This window comes from Pyrus communis, chromosome 11 (assembly GCF_041283825.1).
Source record: "Pyrus communis isolate YQ-2024b chromosome 11, ASM4128382v1, whole genome shotgun sequence".
NCBI lineage: Eukaryota > Viridiplantae > Streptophyta > Magnoliopsida > Rosales > Rosaceae > Pyrus > Pyrus communis.
Window position 1 is genome coordinate 27295867 of NC_142575.1, and position 26380 is coordinate 27322246.

Below are 26380 nucleotides of genomic sequence, written 5' to 3' on the forward strand. Positions count from 1 at the left end.
TAAACTCTGCTCTCAAGCCAGATTTGCATCCACAAAGCTGAAATCAACCTATATTCAATCATTTTAGCAATAGTTCCCTTATAAAATCTATCTTTTGTCTAGTGTAAAAGCTCTGCGACCTTCCTTAGTGTTGTAGTATCGATTCTCTCATGTAAAACCTATTTACCATCCATCATTTTTTAGCTTACAACCTCTGTAAACACAAAGAAAAGTGGCTGCAAGAAGTTCAACCTTGCCTGACAAGGTGAAATCTTGCCCATGTCTCTTTGTTTGTACTTTAGCTTAATAGATCTATCGTCTAAATGTACTTTTCAACATGTATTCAAGTTATTCCCAACTGTTTTCTACTTAATAGCCTCATTTGCATTCAGATCTGGTTAACTTAATACACATGTTTTCATTAAGAACAAACTGAAATTGAGGAAATGGTTTGAAGGGCTCTAAACTCCCTCTTTTTGGACATATAAGATTATGAACTAAAAGTCCTTGTTTGCAAGGCAAGAAAAAGAACTTAGTGTAGACTTAACCCATCTGTGACAATCCTTTGATAACAAGAAGTTTAAGTAACTTTGGGCGTAAGTAATCGGCTTAAAACACATTTGTTCTACATCTGTTATATTGAGAAAGTAGTGGCACGCCTAGCATTTTGTTAGTTTTGATTGAGAGCCTCAAGGCCTACACCTAAGGCCCCACAAAGGCACCTTTCAAACTAACTTCAAACTCATCTTGCAGCACATCAAGCAGCAAGAACCCAACTAACATTACACCAAGTGGCAACCACCCCTAGGGAATTGTGCGAGGGGCCATCCACCTTTGCCTCATGTACATCATCGAGAAACATCAGGATTTCAAACGTAAATAGAAGTAGCCATACCTGAAAAACTAAGCGCGACTTCTCCTTCACCTATTCTCATTCAAGCACATCTGTAGCCTATTTTTCAATAAAATGTTTAGATTCACACTTCAACTTCGTTCACTTTGAGCCTCAAGCCTCTCAATGTCTGTCAAACTCCAATCTCCCTCAAATCCTACGTCACCTCCAACTTGTAGATGTTTTGGCTTCAGCAATCAACCTTTCTTGACAAGATAATTTTAACTTCAATTGTGCTTTTGTTTTAATGTAAGATTAAGGAAAGTTTTCTGTTTGGATCACAATGATCACATTAAAAGTGTATTATCATCAAAAGAAACCATAAAAAAATTTAGGCCAAATAATAATGTAGAAAATGATTGTCCATAAATATAACATCCCAATTCTTACAATCCAACATTACCATGATGTAGATTGTCGGGGAGTGGAGTGCGTCCAAGAAAGATCGAACACCTTAGATTCATCTCTCTTGTGAAAACAATGTGTGTGTGAGAGAGAGAGAGAGGGAGAGAGACTTGAGAGATATACGCTTCCGCCGACCGTCGGCATAGTCACGTGGGATCCACTTCCACAAACAGTCTAATAGTGTAATAGTGGTTCTTTCTCCTCTCCAACCCTTTGAAGAAATTCTCGCCACATGTGCTCAGCTTCATCGCCTTCTGCTGGCACTCTCTCTCTCTCTCTAAGCTTCATATGTACACCCCCATTCAAACAAAACATCTCCATTTCCATGTCCACCAAGCTCACATTTTGATTCCCTAACTCTCTTACTCTCTCTCTCCTCCCTCTCTCTCTCTCTCTCGCTCTCTCTAACACAATGGACTCCAGAACTCGCCTTGACCATGTTCTCTTTCAACTCACTCCAACCAGAACAAGGTACATAAAAAGACACAATCTTTCGTGTAGTTTGATGTTGGTTTATGCAATTAAACACAAAACATTATCTGGGTTTCTGCTAAAGTTTAATTTTTTCTGTTTTAAAAGATGTGAACTGGTGATATTTGCTGCTGGTGGAGGTGCAAACGAGAAATTGGCTTCAGGGCTTCTAGAACCATTTCTTGGTCACTTGAAATGCGCCAAAGATCAGATCTCGAAAGGAGGGTACTCCATCATTCTTCGTCCTTCGGCCTCCGGTGCCTCCTGGTTCACCAAAGCCACTTTGCAGAGGTAATTCTGTGCAAATGTATGTCTTTTTTTTAAATTGTCTAGCATAATTGAGTGATAATTTCTAAATTTGATGGCCATGTTTGGATCTGGGTTCGGGCTAAATTCAGATGAAGAATTGGTTTAATTATAGAAAGAAACACTTATATTTGTAATTGAGATGAACAAAGTGGAGTTGGAGAGGTCAGAGTACATGAGATTTGATGTAAAGTTCTGGTCTTTAGCTTGTATGTGTTGCGGGTTTTGTCGTGTGTGAAGTGCGAAATAGTTGTTCGTTGTTGACAGATTGAGTAATTGGTGTGAATGCTACAGGTTTGTGCGATTTGTTAGCACACCAGAAGTTCTTGAGAGATTTGTGACCATTGAGAGGGAGATATTGCAAATTGAGAATTCGATTCAATCGAGTGAACTGACTGAATCAGAAGGTGCAATTCTGAGATCCTTCATTATATTTACTCTGTTATTGTCTATTCTTCAATTCATTACCTGCTGACTGCATTTACTGAATCTACGCCATTCTCAATTTGTCGAATTATTCTAGCATCAAAATCAATTATTAAATCCTGTTTTCTATTTTGGGTAAGATATCAACAGTTATTACTCGTTATCGTATTAACAAGTAATATGATGCTTTAATCTCTGCGGTCATGATGCTTCACTATGACATAGAGGTCGTGAGTAAAACTAGGACAGATTCTCTCACAGGACAGGAGTAAGGGCGTGGACGTCCGATCCAACCCAGACCATGCAATGCATGGGCCACCCTCTGTCCTTATCACTTTCACTGCTACAGTTAAGAAAATTTGTATTCTAACTTTTGGTTTGTCAAATGTCTACAGTGGATGGGAATCAAAATAAGTCAACTGCAATCAAGGTATGTATCATTAGGCAATTATATGTGAAAAAGTACTGATTTGTTTCCTTTTGAAGCTCTTGCAATTATAATGAACCCGGTTGTTGTGTTGTGATGGTGTTTTAGTTAAACAGTGAATCCTATGGAACCATTAATGCTGTGCCAGAAGAGAACTCCAAGTAAGTAATCTGGATTTTCAAAAGTTCATATGCGATTATATAACTACTTGGTTCCAACATATTGCATTTTATGCATTAATTGTTCAGCTTTTGGTATTGAACAGGATTCGTCTTCAACGTGTTTTGGAAACCCGGAAGGTTGTACTATGCAAAGAGCAAGCGATGGCTTATGCTCGTGCACTCGTTGCTGGATTTGAACTGGACTATATAGATGATCTTTTATCTTTTGCTGATACTTTTGGAGCTTCACGTTTAAGGTATGAAAAGTTGACTTCACTTGCACCTGTTGATGTATTCCATTAGTTTTTCGAACATGGACCTTTGTTAGTTAAAGAAAACAAGTTAGGGACTTAGGACACTGAATTTTGAAAACATATGTAGATCTCTCGGTTCACGACACCCCTTTAGTGGGGATAATTGATTTTAAATGCTTTTATCCTCTTTCCAAAATTAATGTGATAAATTTTTAATTTTTTTGTTTCGAAACTGTCTTTCTTCTTTTTTTTCTCGTTTAGAGGTTCTGCGGGTGTTATCTTTATTAAAGATGAAAATTTGTGTTTGATTTTTTCTTTTCAGGGAAGCATGCATTAATTTCATAAATTTATACAAGCAAAAGAACGAAGATAGGCTTTGGATGGAAGAAATAGCAGCAATGCAGGCATGCGCTCAGCCACAACTGCCGTACTTGAGAACATCAGGAATAATTCTTGCTGGAGAAGATAATGACCCCAATCAGAATCTCATGATAAATGTTAACCAAAGTATTCTCTCTGTTGGGAAGAATGGCTCACTCGACACATCAGTGTCGGAGTCAACAAGTCATGGAAGTCTGGACGCGAACCAAGGTATGGTTGAACATCCATGAGTCTTTCCAGTTTCTACTTATAATTTGGCTGTGATCTACTTTACCCAAAAACTTCTTTTGCAACTTTATATTAGATAACTCAACCGTGACGGGGTTTAAAATCACAATTGATAGATGTTCCGATGTCTTTTTCATTTCACATCTGTACAATCTAACGTGCGAAGTCGGTTCATTTTTTTCTAAATAAATGCTACTGTATAACCCATTGTTAAGCTACTGTATTATGAGAATTGTTCAGTAAAATGAGAAAAACTGAGCTTCAGTCTCCAACAACGACTTCTCTTGTCTTGTGCAGATAATAACTTGCCAGCATTGGATAAGACATCATCAACAGATGGGAAAGCTCAAGTACCAAACCCATGGCCAAACCATCCTCAGTACATGCACAATTTTCAAGGTCCTATATATCCACAAATGCACCCCTATCAAGGTTACCTTTTTCCCGGTATGCAGGTTCCGCCATATTATCCTGGGAATATGAAATGGCCTCCAAATGGGGAGGAATCTGGTCCTATTTTTGATCAGGAATCTGATGGTCGGAGGAATCGTAAATCTTATAGGAATAAAAAGAAACATTCTCATGAAAAAGTAATGGAAAATTCAGAAGAAGATGGATCCGGTGACAACACTGGCTCTAGTTACGAGAGTGAACCTGATGATCAGATGCATAAGCAAAGACACGGGAGAAAGTCCTCGAGAAAGGTTGTTATCCGAAATATCAATTACATAACCTCTAAGAGGGATGGAGAAACAGGAAGTGCGTCTGAGGGAAATTCATCCAACGAGGATGGATTTGTTGATGGGAAATCCATTAAACAGCAGGTAGAGGAAGCTGTTGGGTCATTTGAGAAGAGACATAAATCAACCTCACACCGTCACAAGAAACAAGGAGGGGGCAAGTTCCGTGGCACTGTGGATGATTCAAATGGTGGTGTTGTAAATACTTACAAGGGGGAAAAACAAAATGACAACTGGAATGCTTTCCAAGACCTTCTCATGAGGGACAAGGATGAAAGTTCGTTTGGTACAGAACCACATAACGTACAGCTTGAGGAGGAATATTTTTCAAGTAGGAACTCTGGTGAAGGAAAAGTGACTAAGCAACGGGCAGATTCAAGTGAATTTTTTGTGGTGACAGAGAGGGGTTCAAGTAATGAGAGTAAAACACACGTTCAATACTTCGAAGGTGACAAGAATGTTGGCCGGATTACCATGAAAGGAGATAGCACATACGAGGATGTATTATTTTCACGGAGAACTGAAGAATCTGGGAACAAATCCCATGATACTTTAACTGATTGTGTCAATGAATTATACATCACCAAATGTCCTAAAGAAGGGGATTGGTTCATGAACAACCAAACAGATATATCTGTCAACAATGATCTGAAATTGTTTGATGGTGTTGACGCAATTCATGCTGAGAGAAATAAGAGAGATGTTCTAGGGGATGACTCTTTCATGGTTCGAGACCGATCAGTAGTTGATCAATCTGATTCTCAGTTCAGGACAGATATAAGCTTCGTCCCAGAGATCAATGGAGCTACTCAAGATGAATATGGCATGCAAGAAACTTCAAATGATAAACCTGAAGTGTATGGTGTCCATGAACCGGATGACCTTTACATGATCCTTGACCGTGGTTCATCTGTGGAGCATGCTGTGGCACCATGGACTCCCGAAATGGATTATGAAACTATTGCTTCATCATTTGAAGCCAATAAAAAGAATCCCAACACTGAAGCGAGTGATTCTGTTGAAGTTAAGCAGCCTTCTGATAGTAAGGGCAGGAATGATAAAAGTAGTGGAATTCCTGGACAAAAAGCCAGGTCTAAAGTTGTAAATGGATCTATGGCGAAAAGCAAGTCCGATATCATGTCAAGAAGCAAGAAACCTGCTTCTGTAAGCAAAAGCACAGTCCACAAGAGTAAATCTGAAATGGTATGCACTGAAAGAAACTCCCTTGTAAGGTTTTCTAAGCTATTTTTTAAGATTTTATAGTCATTTCACTGACTGTATTTGATTTTTATTAATTTCTTTAAAGATTTTTTACCCCTTTTCCCCTCAATTTGTGAGAGATTTATTATTTGGTGGCCTCATTATGCAGTTGAACTTTTTGTTTTGTGTTACCCAAACCAAATGGAATTTTTTTTTTCTTAGATGTCTTGAGACTTCATTTTTGTCCATTGCTATTAGCACTCTCCCTCTCCCTTCCGTTTCCTTTTTGCTGGTTTATTGACCATCTTTTCCAATATATATCAGGAAGAAGAGCGGAAAAAGAGAATGGAGGAGTTACTGATTCAACGCCAGAAGAGAATTGCTGAAAGGAGTGGTTCTAATACAGCAACGTCTAAGAAGGCCCCAGTGGAAAATAAAGCTGCCAAAATTTCCATGACTAACACGAAGAATGAGACTAAGAAATCAGATAAGCCTGTCATCCGGAGTTCCACCATCGAACGCCTTGCAACTGCGCGAGTAGCTGAAAAGTTAACAACTTCGCCAAGTTCTGGTCAACCCAAAAAACAGAGCATCAAGGCAAATGGCATGATTGCAACTGCATCATCGCAGAAGGCAGCTGCTGCAGTGAATAAGAAACCCAGTCCAAACAAAGCCAAACCTTCGGATGCAAAAGATGACCTGAAGAATTCAAATCAAATAATTTCATCTAACTCTGATATCCAGGAAAAGGTTTGCGTGGAATCCACAGAAGCACTGCCGGCTAAGTCAGAAGCTGCACTTGTAACTCAACCCACTACTGCCATCAATCATTTGGAAGAGACTATGGAACTCCACGGCACATCTTCTGTTGAAAAGAATGAGGGAAATTTGATGGTACAAAGAGAGGCATTGGAGAACGGAAGCTGCAATGGGTATTCTCCCAATTTGGTTTCATCGGTACCTTATGAAGAGAAGGCTCAACAACTGAATCAGTTTACAGGTGATGTTGAAGAGTTGTCTAAAGAATCTCCAGTTCTAAGTGAAGACAAAAGAAATTATATCCCGGAAATGAGTGTATCTCCTCCTATTCTGGGATCACCTAAGAAAGCTTCGATTGTTTCAGCTGTGAACATTGAAGAAAATGGTGCAAGAACTAAGAATTTACCGGTTTCTGAGATTTCTGACGTAGCAATCTCTACTCCACCAAGTGATGAAACACTCGCGGAACAACTCCACTCCAGGAAGAAGTGGAACAGCGGCGAGAACTCTTCTAAAGCTGCAAAAGGGTTTAAGAAGCTTCTATTGTTTGGCCGCAAGAGCTGAAATACTCCTGTCAATTGGTACTGTGGAGTTTAGATAATTCATTGCTAGTAGCTTTTGAGTGCAGCATGTAGTAATACTTTTGCATTGGTTTCTGGGTTGTTTGTGTCCAAGGCATGGACCGACCAATTCAATTGCTTGATAATGCAGCTGATGCATTCCTTATGGCTGTCAAGTGGAATAGCCTCCTGCTCTCATATACAATAAGGCCTACAAGTGTTGCTGCCACACAAGGAGAACACTGTAAGTTATGTATTTTTTTTTTTTTTGCATATCCAAGGAAGATAGAAAGATAGCCATTTGTTTATCCGATATAGCTTGTGAATTTGAATTGATAGACAATACGAGTTATATTCTGCATCTCCTGTAATATTATTTCATGTCATCTGTTTGTTTGTGTAAGAACAGACATCTTTGCACCTTTGTTAATTAGCAAGTATATAATGTTTGTATGTCACTGATCCACACAGGCTCAACTTGCCGATCTACTAGTTCAAAATGGCCCGTCAATTGGTCTTGGAATAAGAATTCGTAAGATGTATCTGCAGTGACATGATTCAACATCGTAGATATGGTCGGATTTCTCTTCTTTTTTGGTTAGATTTGTCATGGAGGCCTTGACAGTTCTGACCCATTTGTTGAAACTAAACCAATTAGAATTCTCCTGTCTGTAGAAGTAAAATGTGCATAGAAGAATGAGTAGTTGGAATCCTAAGAGTTTAAGCAAGAATCATTCCCCTTAAACAAATCATAAACCCCATTGCTGCATCCTCCTCAAATCGTCGGAAAACTGAAAAGTTATTACGATGCCTATACTCTGCCGTGAGCCAGGAGACGTTCCCTGCGGCATTTTATGTCCATCAACCGAACCAGCGAAAGAATGGCAACTCTTCACCAGCATCTTGGAGCGATCTTTGTTCACAGCATCCCCGTTTGTACATTTTCTAGGTAAAGTAGTCATGGCAGGTGTCCTAGGGTTTGTATTTCTATCCTATGAGTCAATATCTTGAACTGCATGTATCTTGGTTTTTGGTTGAGCCAACCGAACCAGCAGTGCTATTTGAGCCATTTTGAGAATGCGTTGGCGTGGCCAGTGACAGCTTACCGTTCGACAGCAAACAACGTATCCCAGGACTCTTCTTCTCTGTCTCCGAATTTCTGAATTTGTTATTGAATCCCATCAGCTTTCTGCTCATACTTGATATCTTTGTCTGCAAAGCTATCATTCTGTGCCATGCATCAGGAAAAGCACTTTTAGGAAGTTCATCAAATTTACATTACATTAGGTTCAAACCACAAGTAGGGCTCAATTTTATTGTGCAAGGTTTAAACTTCTGATGTGAGGTTCTGTTAACAATGTCGTCAATAATGTGATCAGTAAATGTAAATGTGAGACAAATAGCATCAGCGTGCACTTGGCGTGTTGTGCCTTGGCTATCCTGAAGCGCCAGCTGAACATTAGTATCTTCATTATATCACCTATGAAATCTTGTTTCACATTAGTGTGCCATGGCTACCCTGATGCATAGTTTCTCCATCAACTGAAAATTCACACGATTCCCAGGACGTAGACGCCGATAATGTCGAGTTCCCGTCCGCATTGCTCTTTGAACAGGCCACCCAGCAGAATTAGCTCTGGCAGTTCATATCTTGAGGCAGCAAATATCAAACTTGCAACTGCTTCTCCAACAGCAGTAGGCAAGTCCTGCACTGTCCCGCAGAATTTAACGGTTTGTTAAATTTTTATATTTGTATAAGCGATACGGGGAGCGAGGAATTGAATTCGGAACTTTTTAAGTACTGAATGTTTTAACCAACTTAACTACAAAGCCCTCCTACTTACCTATTACGTAATGCAGTTGCAGAAATGATTAATTTGATCATATGCAGCTAATAGGCATTGGTCCTTGTGGAGTTTCTCTCAAAGCAGGAGTTTTCATTTCGAGAGACTTCAAATCAAATTTAAAAGTTTTTTTTTTTTTTAATTTCTACAGTGTAACCAGGAATATATCGCTTTGTATTTAGATTTATCGATGGAAATACCAAATGATATATCCCAGTTTGTACACAAGGATTCTCCTATTCTGATGATCAAAAACCAAGTGGCCAAAATTGGTTTAGTACATGGGTAGATGGGAATTTCGAGGGTTTCTCGTTGCTCATTTCGTAATTCAGTTGTTGAATCTATTTCTTACTTTTTTTTTTTTTTAGGAATGTTCTTGGACTGTGGGTCTTTGACTCTTTGATCTTGGTTGTTGGAGTTTTTTCATACAATTTTTTTTTTTTTTTTTTGAAACTTTTCTTACAACTTTTTATGGTTCTACTCAAAAACTTTGAATTATAGTGGCTTGTACTTTTATATTGGGCTTTCGCAATCAAATTTGGTTTGAGGGCAATTTTGGTTTCCTAGATTATGTGAAGTGCTGACTAGCAGCTCGGTTTTGTGACTCGACTCTAGAGTGTTTTTCGAGTGGTAGCTCCTCTTCAATATTGCCTATTTTCTCAATCTTGGGTATCTCGTCACTTTCTATTGTGGCTCCATCTTTTATTCCATTCATATAAAGGTTGTCAATGGCCAAGTGGCTCAAGGTTAACATTGATAGGTCTTGTGCCAATGAACGTGCTAGATTTGCCGGGTTTTGTTGCTCATCGGAGGGTGGGCCACTTGGTGCTTATGCATCAAACACAAAATTTGTAAGTTCAGTTGCTGCAGAAATTCTTGCTTTCATTGAGGTCGTGCTAATAGCTTGGGTTGGGTATTGAAAATATTTATGGACTGAAACAGACTCCATGTTGGTTATTCACTATCTTTTTAATTAAGGCTCCTAATGAGGTCCTGTGGTTCTGATGGTGGAATGGAAGAATTGTCTCTGATGACTTAGTTAAATGCAATTTATGTTTACACATATCTATAGAAGGAAACCAGGTTGCTGATGTTTTAGCTTCATTTGGGACATATAGTTATGTTTATTATTGATGGTCTACAATTCCAAATTTTGTAGCATCTGCTCGTGCTTGTGACATTTCGTTGTCTTTACTATTGTTTTCGTTGATAGATTTGTCTTTGTGGATCTTGGCATAGTCCCTCCGCATGTATCTTTTTCGTTTACTTTCATTTATTATCAATAAATTTGGTGGAGAAGGGATCAGCAAGGGTTTCTAGGTGTAATGGTCTCGACTCTTTTGGGGAAGAGTAGGTGCCTCGCAAACGACCATTGCCAAAAAACTAATCTCGCCTAATCTTTCTCCATTTGAGATTAAAAGAAGATGGTTTGTAAAGCTTCATTATTCTCTACAAACTATGATTCCTTTCTACTGCATCCTACCACTTGTGTTAAGGTTTGCAAATTTTTTGTTAGTTCTCTCTCTAATGGGTTTAATAATTCTTCTTATACTATAGATGATACCATGCAACAGTTACAAAATATAAAAACTCGTTGAGGATAATTATGGTTATTGTGAATGGATCATATTATTGAAGCAGATGTTAATCTTAAGTTTTGATTACATTGGAATTTGGATATATGTTATGATGTTTTGAGTTGGTAATTTTATAAATAGTTCTGCATTGATAAGAGGCCTCTCTTCACACGAACTCTTGACTCCGCCGTTGTCGATTATTTAACGCCCAATCTCACCATGTTCGTGTTTCTTGTTAACCACCAAATCTATCGAACCGGATAAGGTGAGGACACAGTGAATAAAGCACAGGTTGTAGAGTAGGGTGTAAGTCCAGAAAGGAGACGGTGAAAGACGAGCAAACACTGAAAGCGAGGTTCTAATCTTCTTTCTTTCGTGCACTTCACGCGTCCCAAAAATACCGCAACATCAGCCGTTGGATCTGATCTATCTTGCAGATGAAAAAGCCTGCTGGCCTTTATACGCTTAAGAAGCATCCATTGATTCTCTTTCTCTCTCTCTCCTCCCCTCTTTTTATATATTTTTCAATATGATCGGTACACTGAATGGTATATTACATGTTACTATAAAAATAGTAAGATATATGTGCTAAAACGTTAATAACTTAAAAAATAAAATTTTTCACTTTTATTAAAACATATAATGTATCACTTATATTCCTATCACAATTAAAATTTTCTCTTCTCTCTCCCTGTCAACAACTACTACACAAAGAACCCCTCACCGACAATATTGATTACATCATTATTTATATGAGACGCTTTCTGGTGTGGTATGGATCCTTTAAATCCATCGTATGCCAAATGTACCCCTCCACCAATAAAAGGCCAAGCTTTTCTTGGCTTCTTTGAGACATAATTAAGAAAAATATGTTAAATATAAAAAGTGATTATTTGGGATGTCCAACTGTGACATGAAAGTCTTGTTGCATGTGCACATTGTGTTTATATATCATTTTCCAGCATTAATTGATGATGGAGCCTTTTTTATTGAAAACTGGTAAGTAACGTGAGGAATTCGAATTAACATACTGTCATTGAGATTCAAATGACAACCATCGTTTTAATTTATTCATTTAAAAAAAAATCAATTATCCAAAATTACTGGCATTCTAGCTTTTCACTTTACATGTGATAAAAACTCTACAAAATTTATAGAGTGAGAAAATGGATGGCAGAATTTCAAATTAAAACCAATAGCTAATTGATTATATAAATTAAACCTTGAAGTCGTTTTTTGTTAGACAACACTAATATGCTATTCAGTATGAGCTCAAACAACATGTTTTCATTTTGTTTGTATCCTCCACTACTTTCATCGAACACACATAACTTTATTAGTTTTTTTTAACACAATATCAATAAGAAGTATGCAGCTTAAATGATTAAGTTTGAAATCCTAAATCTGATTCTGTCTTTCACCGTTTTTCCTGATATAAAATAGAATACATAAGAGAAATTTAACTCCCAATATTCCCTTGACCAACAATGGCTATTTTGGTAATTTAACCAGGTGATAAACCCATTTTCATGTCACTCAACTGGTGGCATATAGCTTTCTGATGGTAATAAATCTATTCACTATTTTATTATTTCCTTTTCTTTTTTTTTTCCTAAATATTTCTTCACTTATTCAATACATTTCAGAGTTGGATTTTGTATTTAGAGGAAGAAACAGATAGACAAAGGGTACAAAGTGTGGACTAGAGAGAGAGAGAGATCTGGGAAGTAAGTGAGTGAGTTCTTGAAGCCATGGCATCCAAGCTGTTACTGATTACGGTCTGCATCCTCAATGTCATTGCTTTTGGGCTTGCTGTTGCAGCTGAGCAGAGAAGAAGCTCTGTAAGTTCTCTCTTTCCCCTTTTTCTTAAGCTATGAAAATTGTCTTTTAATGGATCTGTTTGTAGACAATTGAATTTTGATTCTGGGTTTGTGCAATATCTGTCCTTTTGCTGATATATTATGTTTGGTTGCTGAGAAAATGCAAGAAAATGCTGGAAACTCGATGCATTCTGTTTTAATTCTTGGGGATTAAAGAAAATAAAAGCAACCCATTTGGTATTTGATTGGCCTAATACTTTTAGATTTTAATTTTGTTATTCTGATCACATCGGGCCCCAAAAATATGGGTTCAATCAGAAATGCGATAGGCAATAAAATTGTGTTCTTGCTGATACAAATAATTTGACTCCATGGCCAGATCTACTGATATTGATTGTTTTCTTGTAGTGTTGTTCTTCTGTTCATGTATATGATTTTCTTGGAGAATTTGTTGGAGCAAATTGTAATGATTGCTGAAACATATTCAGGCAAATGTAATTGAATAAATTGGTGTTCTTGAATGAAAAAACTTATTTTGGGAGATTTTCGAGCCAAATAAGAGAGTTTATTTACAAAGAACTTCAAAAGTCGCCCTCTTTCGTTCAGAATTGTTGGTTGAGCATGAGAGTTGTGATTAATTGCAATGGGGTTTGTAGGTCGGTTGGTTAAGAGCATGCACCCTAGCAACCGAGGTTCTTAGTTCAATTCCCCGTCCCCCCAGTATTGCTTGTATCACACACAAAAAATAAAAGAGCTGTGATTAATTTTGTATCCGAAAAACTTCCTTCTTATAATTTGTTGTTGATTTAGCCCCGTACCTCAGTCAGCATAGGAAGTAAGATTCCACAGAGCTTTCCCTTCCCCACCATAAATTGAATAACTGAAATCTTGACATGAGCCAAATAATACAGTACGTAATACATATTTACTTCTCTCAAAAGTTAATGTTTGTTTGCTATTGTCATAGCTTCGCACTACGCAATTATATATTTTACTCAACCCCTTGAGTAATCGAACCGAGACCTTAAAGTAAACCGGTTTTACATTCATCATATTCACATCTAAACTGGTTTATTCATCCTCAACATAATAGCATAAAAGAAGTGCATTCGTATCTGATGTACGAGGTAGTCCTTGCTAACTAACAGTCTATCTGTGTTGTTACTGGCAGGCAAAGGTCGTTCAAGATACTGAGGTGAATTACAACTACTGTGTCTATGAGTCAGACATAGCAACTGGCTACGGGGTTGGTGCATTTTTGTTCTTCTTGGTAGGTCAGGTCATTATAATGGTGGCAAGCCGATGCTTCTGTTGCGGGAAGCCATTGAGGCCTGGAGGGTCAAGAGCCTGGGCAGTTATCCTTTTCATAATCTGCTGGTAAGATTTATAGCATACTGAAAAAACTGTTGCCAAATGGATTGAGTATAATTTGTCGATTTAAGTAGATCAACACATTTGTTTCTTATAAATGCATACTAAGTTTAGATTTTAAGTTTGACACCAAAATTTAAGGTTCACATCTTGCAATGGATTGTCATATAGATATGATGTACTTACACTTCTTGATGTTACTCTTACCAGGGTATTTTTCGTAATCGCTGAGGTGTGCTTGTTGGCGGGTTCGGTGAGGAATGCATACCACACCAAGTACAGGACCATTTTCAGCGAAAGCCCTCCGGATTGCCAGCAACTAAGAAGGGGAGTTTTCGGTGCAGGGGCAGCCTTCATTTTCCTCACCACAATTGTTTCTGAGTTCTACTATGTTTGCTATTCCAGAGCCAGGGAAAGCTTCCAGCCATACGGGGGAGAGGCTGCTGTTGGTCTCGGAACCTTCAAATGATTTCATCGTCATCAGAATCAACGCAATAGATGGACATAATCGTCATTATATTGTATTAGATCATTTGACCATGTCTGGACTCCCACATTTCATGTTTTTAGTTTCAAAATGATGTATTGAAGGGTTTGGTTCAGTTGAGTTTGTATTTAGTGTGTATTAATACTTTATATTTTTTACACTACCGTTGAATTTTTTTCTCTGGTTGTCAAATATGGTATTAATAATAGAAAAATCATTGCTTGTAATCTGATGAGAGTGTGAATCGGGGAATTAAGGGACGTTGAGTGTGCTTATAAGACGTTGGCTACTTCTTATTTTGCCAATTGAATTTATGATAAAACTTAAAAGGACTTTCTTTCAAGAAAGTTCATGTTTTGTCCATATGGCATCCTGGTATGTCAGAAACAAAAGTGAACTTAAACTCTATTGAACTTAAAGATTGGTGCAATGTAATTAACCCGTACATATATATTTCTTAACTATTACACGGTAATCTTTGCCTACAAATAGCAAAATCTCACTTTTGAGCAAAACTACTAACAGTTTGTACCACGAGGGTTTTAATTTTAATTCTTTTGTTACAAGACTATCTTCCGTTTACTCTATCACTGCATGGACCATTTGTGGAATATGATATTTGATTCATGTAATTTTATTGTGATTTTTTTCCAAAATTATTTACTCGCGTCCGTCGTAAAATTGAAATCCGTCAGGAGTGTTGATTCCAGTGGGGTTCAAATGGACTCAAGAGTCAGGGCTAAGGAAAAGCCCTACTCCCTACAGGCCTGTGCACAGGCTCACATCTAACACGCCTAACGCATATGATGAGATTAACGGATCTTTGATCCATAAAAGGTTAATTGTTGTAGGAATATTAAGTGTCATTGCCTTGATAAATTGACATGAATGGAACATAAAGATATGATTCATAGATCTCTATTCAATCTCCTCAAGGGTTGTTACAAGTCTCAACGATAAAGTTTTGTATGTGTCCGTGACACCACATTTAATGTTACTAATTCACATGTTATAATATAAGCGGACAACAAATTATATTATAAAGTACAGTATATTAGTTATTTTATCTCGCCGATATATGTTTTTAATTTAACAATCACGAAAGGAATGTAGATGAAACATATCATAATGTGCCAAGGGATGAAATTTGTGTTGGCTCATATAGAAAACGGCTTGATTTAAAACTTTTAAACTTCTTGAAAGGGTCGACAACTTGTAGCTTAACTGGTTAAAAATATTCATTCTAACACCCGAAATTCTGGTTGCCAATTCAACAATAAGAATCTAGTCGAAATAGAACTAGATAACACCATAAAATAAGCCAAACAAGCCCTCATGCTGTCTTGTTCCTGGTTGGTTCCTAGCCACTGGCGGATCCATATAGGGACTCAGGGGATCCCGAGACCCTTCGGAAGTCCGAAGAAACACTTTTGATCTACCTTCAAGACCCTCCAATAATTTGGGTGCAGTGGAGAGGCTAGTTGCCTCCATGGATGTGCATGCAGCAGTGCTTGTAACAAAGAAGAAGAAGAAGTTTTTAATTTTTGTTTTAAAAGACCTAACCAAAACAACATTATTAATTTTTGTTTTAAAAGACCTAACCAAAACAACAATGTTTTTTAGCCAGGTCATTATAAAAAATTTAAAAACTAAAATATCTTTGTTTTCTCTACAGAGCCTAAGAACTCCGGTATTTTCCAGTATCCCTAAATTATATTTAAGAACTTCCAGCCCCAATCGTCCCAACCCTCCAACTTTAAACCCAAGTTACCCTATTCTCCACCACCATTTGCCGTTCCACCGCCTTTAGCTGCCTAATTTTATTTCTTCCAAATTTATGTAAGTTTTTTAATCCTAGACTCTATAGTCTCAACTCCCAATTAATAAGATATATGTTACATTAACAACTTTTATCTTTGTAGAGTCACTAGTTGCGTTATGTTGGTGAGGAGAATTTGTTGGTTTTATTACCTTTGAGATTAATATTGATTTATTCAATGAACCAAATTCAGTAAAAAATAATGATATGGAACCAAATTAGTCTAATATATATATATATATATATATATATATTTTTAAGCTTTTATGCTAGAACCCCTCAATCTTGAAATCCTGGATCTGCCATTGTTTCTAGCCAATAGAATCGATCACTATCATCTCACACATACACATTGATACCTCTGAAACCTCATCTGACCTAACTACAGCAACTAATATTTAAGCCTTCGTGTGGCCTATATATCCAAAGTGTCAGTGCCAACTGATGCCCGCACGCAGCTTTGGGAAGTGTACTATTAGGCCATCGTGCTGCTTCATATCTTAACCCAAATGGTGCAATGATATGCGAAACTTGTACTTGCAATTTAGCCTGCTTGGCTCTATTTTGTGAAAGCTTTTCTGGCACCACGCCCAGATCTGAGAATCCGCCATATCTATCCCTCAAGGCCTCAAGTGATCACTAACCACGCATAAATCAGCAGAGATTGGAGGTCACTGTTGAGTCACCAAAATTTGATTCACACTGCGCTGCACGAATATCGTCTGAGCTTGAAGAAATATTATGCACCAAAATCGTTTTTGAGCCCAATGATGACATGATCGACAATGATAGCTTCTTCCAAAACCAGCATAGATTGTGGGTTAGGTTTAATCCGTGAGGGTGTTATGTTAAGAAGGAACAGAAACATGACATATGAAAGAGAAATGCTTAATTAGGGCAATGGCGTAAAAGACAAAAGCCCTGAAAAGAAAAATGCTTAATTAGAATCACATGCGTGTGAACGATTGTCAATTATTGATGTATGCCTAAACTACTGTAAAAATATAAAAATGCATCTAAAATTATCGTGAATTCTAGTGCACATAAAAAATAAAAATAAAACCAATTAGAAAAACAAAGTACGAAATGATTGATAATTTGATTCATGACAAAACAGGAGGCATGTTCATCATTTTGTTAAGCAGAAAAATTCGTGATGCTCGCTCTCCTATATAAATTGTCAAAATGCCAACCTCCAAATCATGTTTCCCCTCTTCTGTTTCTTCGTTTCAATCTTTTAATTTAATGGGTATTAGTACACACTGCACATGCAAAGCTTTTAACATGCTAGAATATGTTACATTGTCATGTCCCCCTTACATAGCATGATTGTAGCTGCCACATGCTCTCAGTTTCTTTTTTTCTCTGCAGTAGCGGCCCTTTTCTTTATTCGTGATAGTACATGCATGCATGCACGATGCATTCAGTCTACAATCAAGATTTAGTTTTAGTGGCGTCATCATTCAATTAATAGATGTTTTCTATTTGGTTAAAATGTAAATTAATTGTCCAATAAACACTTATCGCGTGATAAAATGATGATCAAAGAGTGTCTCTCCAAGTTAGGGCATATACATATATGAGGGTATTTTGATATTTTTCATGGCTACTGTGATGCAACATTGTAGTGGCCCGGGGGCTTCGATACGAACATGTCAAATCGAAACTTTTAGTCTATGAAAAGTGTGTTTGACGTATTTGATGAAATGAAGCAATGTGAAGATTTCTGCTTTCTTCAAAATGCAGCCAAAACAGACATGAAGAAAAACGTTTTCTTAGGTTGATGTATCTGCACCTTTCGCAGGAGTGATGATATGCTTTGCCATCTTCACCATCTAATAATTCACATGCATATGACTCACCAAGACATTGATCTACGGTATTATTTGTTGTTATGGTCCTGCAGGCTTGCCAGTGCCTCTCCAATCCATGTAGTCATTTGAAGTATTACAATTGGCTCCATGCAACCCAATAAGCCAATTTGTATTCCACTTAGTACCATATATACTACAACCATTGTATCCATAGAATATAATCCTCTAAAAATCAGGTTAGTCTACGGTATATATTCTTAAGAAAGAAAATGGTATTGGTACTCTTTGGTCGGACAATGTTTTTGTAACTTATTACAGTAATAATAATGTCCTCATGTGGTGTGGTCGCGCTTCGGCGATAATAATGTTTTTGTAAAGTCAGGTTGGAATAATGTAGTTTTGTTATCTCACCTAGTGAGTGTTGTGGTCGTGCTTCGGCAATGGCTAGATGTGGTTTTTGCCTATGAGCATCGAGATTTGTGGTCTCGTCTTCCAACGATGACTTTACATGGTTTAACTCTTCTACGATGACTTTATGTAGCCTCGTTATTCAACGATGATTGGTGTGGTCGCCGATGCGGATTTGTTGCGTATCGATTTTTGTGACAATTTTGTATTAGGTGACATTTGTAGTTTCATGCATGTAGTAGCCATATGGGGTCTTACTGTGGTTGTTCGTTTGTGCAAATTCACTCCAAATCAATTTCTTAGTTACTGTATCCAATGAACTCAATTATCACCTTTGTATTGGTTTGTGTTGATCAATAAAATACTAGCCCCACGATCCGCTGTCTTGTCAGCAAATAGTATAGGATCTTCTTTGTGCTCATTCTGAAGCAGTTAATTAACTTTGTAGTTTAGTTATGATTTCTGTCTTTCATCACATGAATAGATGATTGCTGAATAATTAAATTAATTAATGGCTGGCTAGTTGATCATATATATATATCTCCCGTATTATCTCCCGCATTATCATTACTGGGTGAAAACCATGACAATCTGATGAAATATAAATAAATTTAAAATTTAAAGCATATTGTACAAGATTATTTTGGTTATGGATGATTTGTCTAAAAAAAATTTGGGGCGGCAGCTTGTGGTGGCATTTTTAGGATCGTCGTGGTCGATTTCTTACTAGTTTTTGATAGGGTATTGACTATTCTAATTTTTTTTCTTTGCAGAACTTTATGTAATTATTATTGGTGTTCAATTTGCTTATTATAGGATTTGACATTATCTTAGGTTAGAATGTGATTATTCTAGTGTTATTTTCATTCTCCATTCGAATAATTTTGATCTTTCATGGGTTCTTCGCTCACAATGGTTTACTTGTTTGGCCCGCATTTACGAGATGACTTTTTGATTCTTTCACATCTTTCGAGAGGGGAATGTCATTGTGTATAGCCTTGCTAATCGGCATGTCTTCTCCTAATTTGGTTTGGCTTGATTCTCCTCCGTTGATATATCAGGGTTCTTTGTTTTCAGATTTTGCTGACTTATCTAACTTCCACTTCACAAATTACTGCATATCCTAGAATGATGTATGATTTTTTCTTTGCAGGTTTTGATTTCGTCCCCCACTTGTATATTTAATTTTTCTCTCTTTTTGTATTTAAAATTATGGAATAGGGGACATAGGTGTCGTTCTATTTGGAAGTTAGCCATTTCTAATTAATCTAAGTTGAAAAAAAGTAGCTTACTTTGTGTTTTTTTTTTTTTTTTTTGTCGAAATTTTGAATATTATTAAAGACGAATCGAAAGGTTTACATCAGACGCTAGAGTATTAAACAACCAATCTAGTTCAAAATCACCCCATGAATGAACACCCCCTACATGCGTGACATAAGATGCCATAAGATGAGTAGCCTCATTACAGGCACGAGGAGCATAAAGAAACTCAACAGCCCATAATTGTTGTTTAAGCAGAACAATATCCCATAAAATGTCATCCAAAACTGCCTCTGGCCGCAAACTCCCACGAATCATGTCAACAAGAACTTGAGAATCAGTTTCCAGCTGCACCGACTCAAAGCCACCTTCCACACATCACAGCAAAGCCACCTTCCACACACCACAGCAAAGCCAACCTCACTGCTTCCGCTTCCGCCATAACACTCGAAACACACATGATATTGCCCACACCTCCAGCCCCTTTAAAAATGCCTGCAAAATCCCTTGCAACCCATCCAAAACCACCCCTACCAGTACGGCTACACCATCCTCCATCACAATTAACTTTTATTGTTCCAAAAGGTGGCTTTAACCACCCTTGCAAACCCATCCGTCTCCCTTGGTGCCCACGGGATGATTGTTGCACCGGTTCCCCATCACACATCACCATATCTGCCCAATGTTGCTGTAATAATTGCAGAGCAACAAGAGGCTCTACCCCAGTCTTATCAAACACCAAACTATTGTGACACTTCTAGATCCTCCACAAACCACAGACTACCCATCGCATGAGGTCATTAAAGTTGATGGTTAAATCTCGGAGTCTTGGACGGTTTAAGAAAGTAAGGACCAATAACCATGCGGTCCATGCCTAATTTGTACGAGACTACAAGTTATGTATAATTAACTAATATTTTGGGACGAAATAATAGTTGTTTTATTATAAAATTAAAAATTAGAGTGAACTATCAATTTAGTCCTTGAATTATTATCTAAGTGAAAATTAGGTCCCTAAATTATTTTTTCAGAAAAATCCATTCTTCAATTATAAAAATTTGCCAATACATCTCTAATATTATATTCAAAGCTACTATATTCAATTTTTCCATCACTTTAAATCACATTACTTATATACATTAGAGGGTAGATTGGTAATTTTTCATAAAGAAATAGTGTATTAAGTTAACTTTAAAGAGTAAATTAAACATTAGATTCGCAACCTATATGAAATTTTAAGGGCTTATAGGTGAAAAAATGACGGTACACTTCAAGTAACTTAAGTTAACCAAAAATTGGATAAAATAGCTTTGAATATGATAGTAGAGATGAAATTAGCAATTTTTAATGAATTTAGGGACTTATTTTACTGAAAAAATAATTCAATGACCTAATTTTCTCTGAGGTAATAATTTATGGACCAAATCGGCACTTCATCCTAAAAATTAATGTAAATATACAAGAGAACATTTGAGATTACATTCAACTGTTCATTAATCCAAAAAAGACTTTAACATAAAATAATAGATCAACTTGGCTAAACTAATTGTCACCCTACTGTTGTATAGTTAACTAATTAATTTAACTAATGGCATTTCAATTTCACTTAATCAAGAACGTGTTTCACACATATACAGGCTGTTTAGAATCAAGCCACGTGGTGTCTTTGATTATATAATAGATGATAAATATGTCTCTAATACGTGGCGTAGTCTTTTAATAAGTATCATAATTAATCAATCTTAATTATGATTGTGGAAACCCTATAAAGCTAAGAAAATTTTGCTTAGGACTAGTTTGGTATTGCTGTGCTTTGAAAAAAAAATTGTTTCTATTGTACTGTGAGAATAAGCTCATTTTTGCTATTTCATATTTTCAGCTTTTTTTTCATCTAAAAATATGAAAATAAGTCATTTGTAAGTGTTTACCAAACACATTTTTCAGCTCAACTTTTTTTTATACAAACTTTTTATAAAATCAGCTCAGTATCAAACCAGTATTTAAACTAATGAGAAGGAGGGTTTCCTTTCGTGGTCATGATTGTATTGTAATGACAATGTGGTCGCCGCTGATCTAATTATAATTTGAATTAAAGGTAGTGGGGGCATTGTGCCGTTGGTAGACCCGCCTTGTTTGGTTTGCAAACTCTTCTAGGTCATAAGCAAACTAAAAACAAAAAATTAATTACAAATTAATATAAATCAAATCAACTACAAACTCATGCAATATTTTTCACGATATTATATATAAATAAATACAGCACAACGCAATTTTGGTATTAAATTTGATAAAATCTTAGATAGTGTTATTCAGACACACATTTTTATACTTTTTCTACACTCTTGTTAATTTTTTGTCACTGATCTTTTTGAATTCATTTGATCCGATCAATGGTGGAGCTAAAAAATTTTCACCGGATGAGTTAACTTAAAAATTTAAATCTTTATAAATAAAGAAACTTAATATTGTATTTTTCACAATATCAGCAAGCTTAAAAAAAGCCAAGAATTTTCGTTATTAAACAAATACATGTTAAAATTCAAACAAATCCAAAGTTATACAAATACGAGAAGCGATGAGAAAATGGATATAAGAAAAAAAAATGGTTTGAAAACTGCATTATATAATTTTATATAATTAAAATTAAAGAATTTAGATCAATGACTAAATATATGATGGGTTACATTCAAAAATCAATAAAAATTATATGTAAAATTTTATTTTTCACTGAAAGCTACCTCGGCTATAGCCCAGGGTAGCCCTTAATGTGGCTCCGCCAGTAGATCCGAGGGTTAAAAATTTTAAAAATATATATGTAAAAAATAAAAATAGATATATAAATAACACTATCTAATATTGACAATCTATGGGCGCAACGGATGCAATTGTGAGGCTCAGAGGCCTACTTTTAACATTGGACCTGGCTTCTGTGCCCTCCCAGTTCTCATACGCTTTCATTTCCTTCTATTTGTGCGATCACGGTTAAGCCACGTCAATATTTTATATCACTATTGCTTTTTGTCTTATTATCTCTATAAAAAAAATTAATATAAAATATTGATGTACCTTAACCGTGATCGTACAAAATAAAAGAGAATGAGAGTGTATGAAAATTGAAAGGGCAAATAAGCCGGGTCCTTTAACATTTTGGCATAATGATTATGTTTTCTAGCATAATGTGTCTCAGTTCACCAACTAACGACCAGGAAGGATGTAAATACAATTCAAGGGGTGACTGATTGGACGGCATCGATATGATAGTAAGCCACTTGTCTTGAATATATATGTTCTTTTCTTGATTAGATGCATCCTTGTTTTGAATCTAGCTGACAACCTGTTCAAGACCACTTAATTGTTATGGACAAACGAAAAGGAAACCTCTCATCAAACAGTATATGATTTCAGATTTTTCATTTGCAATCGTGGGATCATGTGGAATGATTTGCACTAAAGGAGTTCATCTTGACTTTGACGTCGTACCTTAATAATATAATATTATAAATAAGTTTTTTTTTATTTTTACATGATTGCACTATTAAAACGTTATTTGATAGTAAACATATTTCATGCAAGTTGTTCTTTACAATATAACATGTCAAACATATATTAAAGAAAAAATTCTTGTTAAAGAGTCTAAGCATATCAAATTTATAAACATAAAGACGTAATTTGGTATCTAGGATTGAGTTGGAATACATTTGCTACTATATTCAAGCCTGAAGGTAGAATGAATGATTTCTTTTATTTAGAAGGGATCATAACATAAGAAGATTAAGCATGAAAAAAACTTATTTCTTGTAAAATTACTTTTTATAAAATAAAATAAATAAGTTTTATCAATGAGTAATACACATATTCTCTTCTACCCTCAAGTTAAATTTTTTTTTTTTTTTCAAAATCTTATAAACTAAACGTAACCAAATTGTGCGAGATACATGTCTCCCCGGAATCATAGTTTTGTTCAAAAATTTTAATCAAAGAAAAGATGAGTGGATCGAGAACTAGGTTGGTGAGGATCTCTCGTCTTTTGCTTTTGCTTGGCCCTGCATGACAAAACACCAAGATCCTTTTTAGCCTATCTTTTTGACAAGTACCAAATACCAAACCCCACTTTTAGCTTTACGTGCAAGTCTTGTCCAACTGTCCGGGGGTCCGTTATATTACAGAAACATTATAATATAATAGTTTACATATTCACCATGCAGCGTCAATCATATCATCGCCTCACTTGACTTGATGCTTTGTTCTACTTTTCTTCAGCAAAACCCAACCAAGGTAACTAGCTCAAGTTGTAAAGTTTTCCGATTCGTATAAGGAACTCTGGTTTAATCAAACTCTCGTTGTAACTTAATTCTGCCCATTTTCTTTAATTTCTCTCACCGTTTAATGTTAATTTTAGTTTTATCGACTCTTAACTTAATCTAATTCTAATTATTTTTATAATTTCTCTCACCATTTGATGCTAACTCTAATTTTATCGAATTGATTGTCTTATCAAAGTTCTATGCAATAATAAGAAAATTGTTATAGTGACACTATAAGTCTATAAATCCAACACAATGTCAAACACAAATTTTTCGATGACTTTAGCATCACATTGATATGTCATATGATGTTACTGTCACGCACAATAACTTTTCTCTTCTATATTTCTTTATAGAAGTTATTGCCTCTTTGTGGCTATATGTTCCATGAACATCAACAAAGTTTTGTTAGAGATCCGAGTGCATAATAAAATCACCCGTTATAACCATATTAAACTCATCTAAATGTTTTAATAGTACAAATAAAGTCTTTGTCTCATACATTCCATAAGCACATTTGATCTGGTCTAGCTTATATTCTGAGGCAGTCTGGGCTAGCCGTCGACCCAACCCTTTTTCTTGAATGAAGATCCTCTTCAGATCCTCTTTTGTGAGGATCTTAGGGATCAATTCATCACAGTCGTTTATCATATATCGTGCGGTCAGTTTTCGTTAGGTACTGTTTGTCTTCAATTTTAAATAAAAAATTCAAAATGATTTCTGACCGTAAGATAACTGATGAATGGATAACATGAATTGATCCCTACATGATCCAAATAGAATCATGTTCCCTTTTTCTTGGTGTCTTTATCCTTTTTTAATTTAAGCGTAATAAACTATTCACACGAGCTCCCCAAAGCTTGATATGCAAGAATGAGTTGTAATGCATTTTTGGAACCAGGTCAGGTCAATGCCATATTTAGCTGGAAGATAATTTGGTCAAGTTACTTTACCATATTTTAATCTTAATAAACCATTTAGATACATGGCTTAACAAGGAAACCATCGGCATGTTTGGATGAAATGCACGGCTGTTAAGGTCCCTACTCCCTAGTTCTTAATTAGGTATTTGCCTTGCTAACCAAGTTGGAGTAAAGAAATCATATAAAGCTGCACTGCACTAGTTCTTATATCATGAAGGAATAATCCAAAGTGTCCAACACCTTGAAGGGATGGGATTTGGTTTACCATGAATTGTTGGATTCTAAATTTGCAAAAATGAACTCTTTGATTGTCTTGGTATTTTCTCTTTTTTTTTAACAAGCTGCAGTTACATCGATGATCATAGTCATTTTAGCTAAGTCGTTGATATCTAATTTTTGTTAGTTTATCTATTGAGATTTAGTTTTTAGTCATTTAGCTAATTTTCTAAATAATATAATTTCAATATTTGATTGACATGTTTTCATTGAATTTGAAATGTCAACAATTAAGATTTATAAAATATTCATTTTAACCAATTTTCCAAATTAATAATAACACGAAACAATGTTGTTTGCTTTTCAAACATAAAAATGTTTTGAAAAAATGGTCACAATAATAATTTCTCGTGTCTCAATTTTAGTATATCTTTTTCAACATAATGTCAAAATTTAATCGTTATGTCATCAATATCAGATATGTGATAATCCATCCCTAATTTTACGATTTTATTAATTTTTCAAAGAGTGAATTAACGAAAATGCCCCTACTGGCGAGATTGTTGATTTTCATTGACCGTCATTTAGTGACGTGTGTAAGTACTATTTTACTGTACTCTTGAGGTTCTCAACAAGACGATCGCATAAGCGTACCTGAATAGAAACCAGAGTTATGATAGGATTTTTACAGAACTACAAATCTGAAAAGTACTTTTGTAAAGATTACTATTTATTATTTTATATATATATATATATATATATATATATATCTCATAGTTATTATGTCACATCCTGGCCCGGGCCGCCACCACATCCCGGACTCGACTCCACTGTAGCACGATATTGTCCGCTTTGGGCCCTGACCACGTCTTCACGGTTTTGTTTTTGGGAACTTACACGAGAACTTCCCAGGGGATCACCCATCCTGGGATTGCTCTCACACGAACTCGCTTAACTTCGAAGTTCCAATGGAACCTGAAGCCAGTGAGCTCCCAAAAGGTATCGTGCTAGGCAGAGATGTGAATATACATATAAGGCTTACAGGATCCACTCCCATGGGCGATGTAGGATGTTACAATCTACCCCTTTAGGGGCCCGACGTCCTTGTTGGCACACTTCTGGCCAAGGATTGGCTCTGATACCAAATTGTCACATCCTGGCCCGGGCCCCCACCACATCTCGAGCTCGACTCCACCGTAGCACGATATTGTCCGCTTTGGGCCCCAACCACGCCCTCACGGTTTTGTTTTTGAAAACTCACATGAGAACTTCCAAGTGGGTCACCCATCCTGGGATTGCTCTCGCACGAACTCGCGTAAATTCGAAGTTCCGATGGAACCTGAAGCCA

The 26380-nt window shown here is 36.3% G+C and overlaps 2 protein-coding genes across 5 annotated transcripts; both read left to right on the forward strand.

The window, feature by feature from the left end:
• Positions 1-1266: 1266 nt before the first annotated feature.
• On the forward strand, positions 1267-8387 carry LOC137743287 (COP1-interacting protein 7-like). 4 transcript variants are annotated; one of them, XR_015953128.1, is made up of 10 exons: positions 1267-1747; positions 1856-2038; positions 2348-2460; positions 2875-2909; positions 3015-3067; positions 3172-3324; positions 3644-3912; positions 4228-5897; positions 6195-7433; positions 7661-8387. XR_015953128.1 is itself a non-coding variant. In XM_088679259.1 (9 exons), exons 1-9 carry the CDS (start codon positions 1689-1691, stop codon positions 7191-7193), a joined length of 3534 nt encoding a protein of 1177 aa, XP_088535385.1. In that variant the 5' UTR covers positions 1267-1688; the 3' UTR covers positions 7194-7647. The 4 variants fall into 4 exon arrangements, 2 of the variants coding, with proteins under 2 accessions (XP_088535385.1, XP_068339256.2); XR_011069449.2 differs by having other exon boundaries at positions 4228-5873; XM_088679259.1 differs by lacking the exon at positions 7661-8387 and having other exon boundaries at positions 6195-7647.
• Positions 8388-12194: 3807 nt separating this feature from the next.
• LOC137743533 (uncharacterized) lies at positions 12195-14515 on the forward strand. The gene is made up of 3 exons (XM_068483447.2): positions 12195-12451; positions 13602-13807; positions 14012-14515. Exons 1-3 carry the CDS (start codon positions 12362-12364, stop codon positions 14268-14270), a joined length of 555 nt encoding a protein of 184 aa, XP_068339548.2. The 5' UTR covers positions 12195-12361; the 3' UTR covers positions 14271-14515.
• Positions 14516-26380: the final 11865 nt, after the last annotated feature.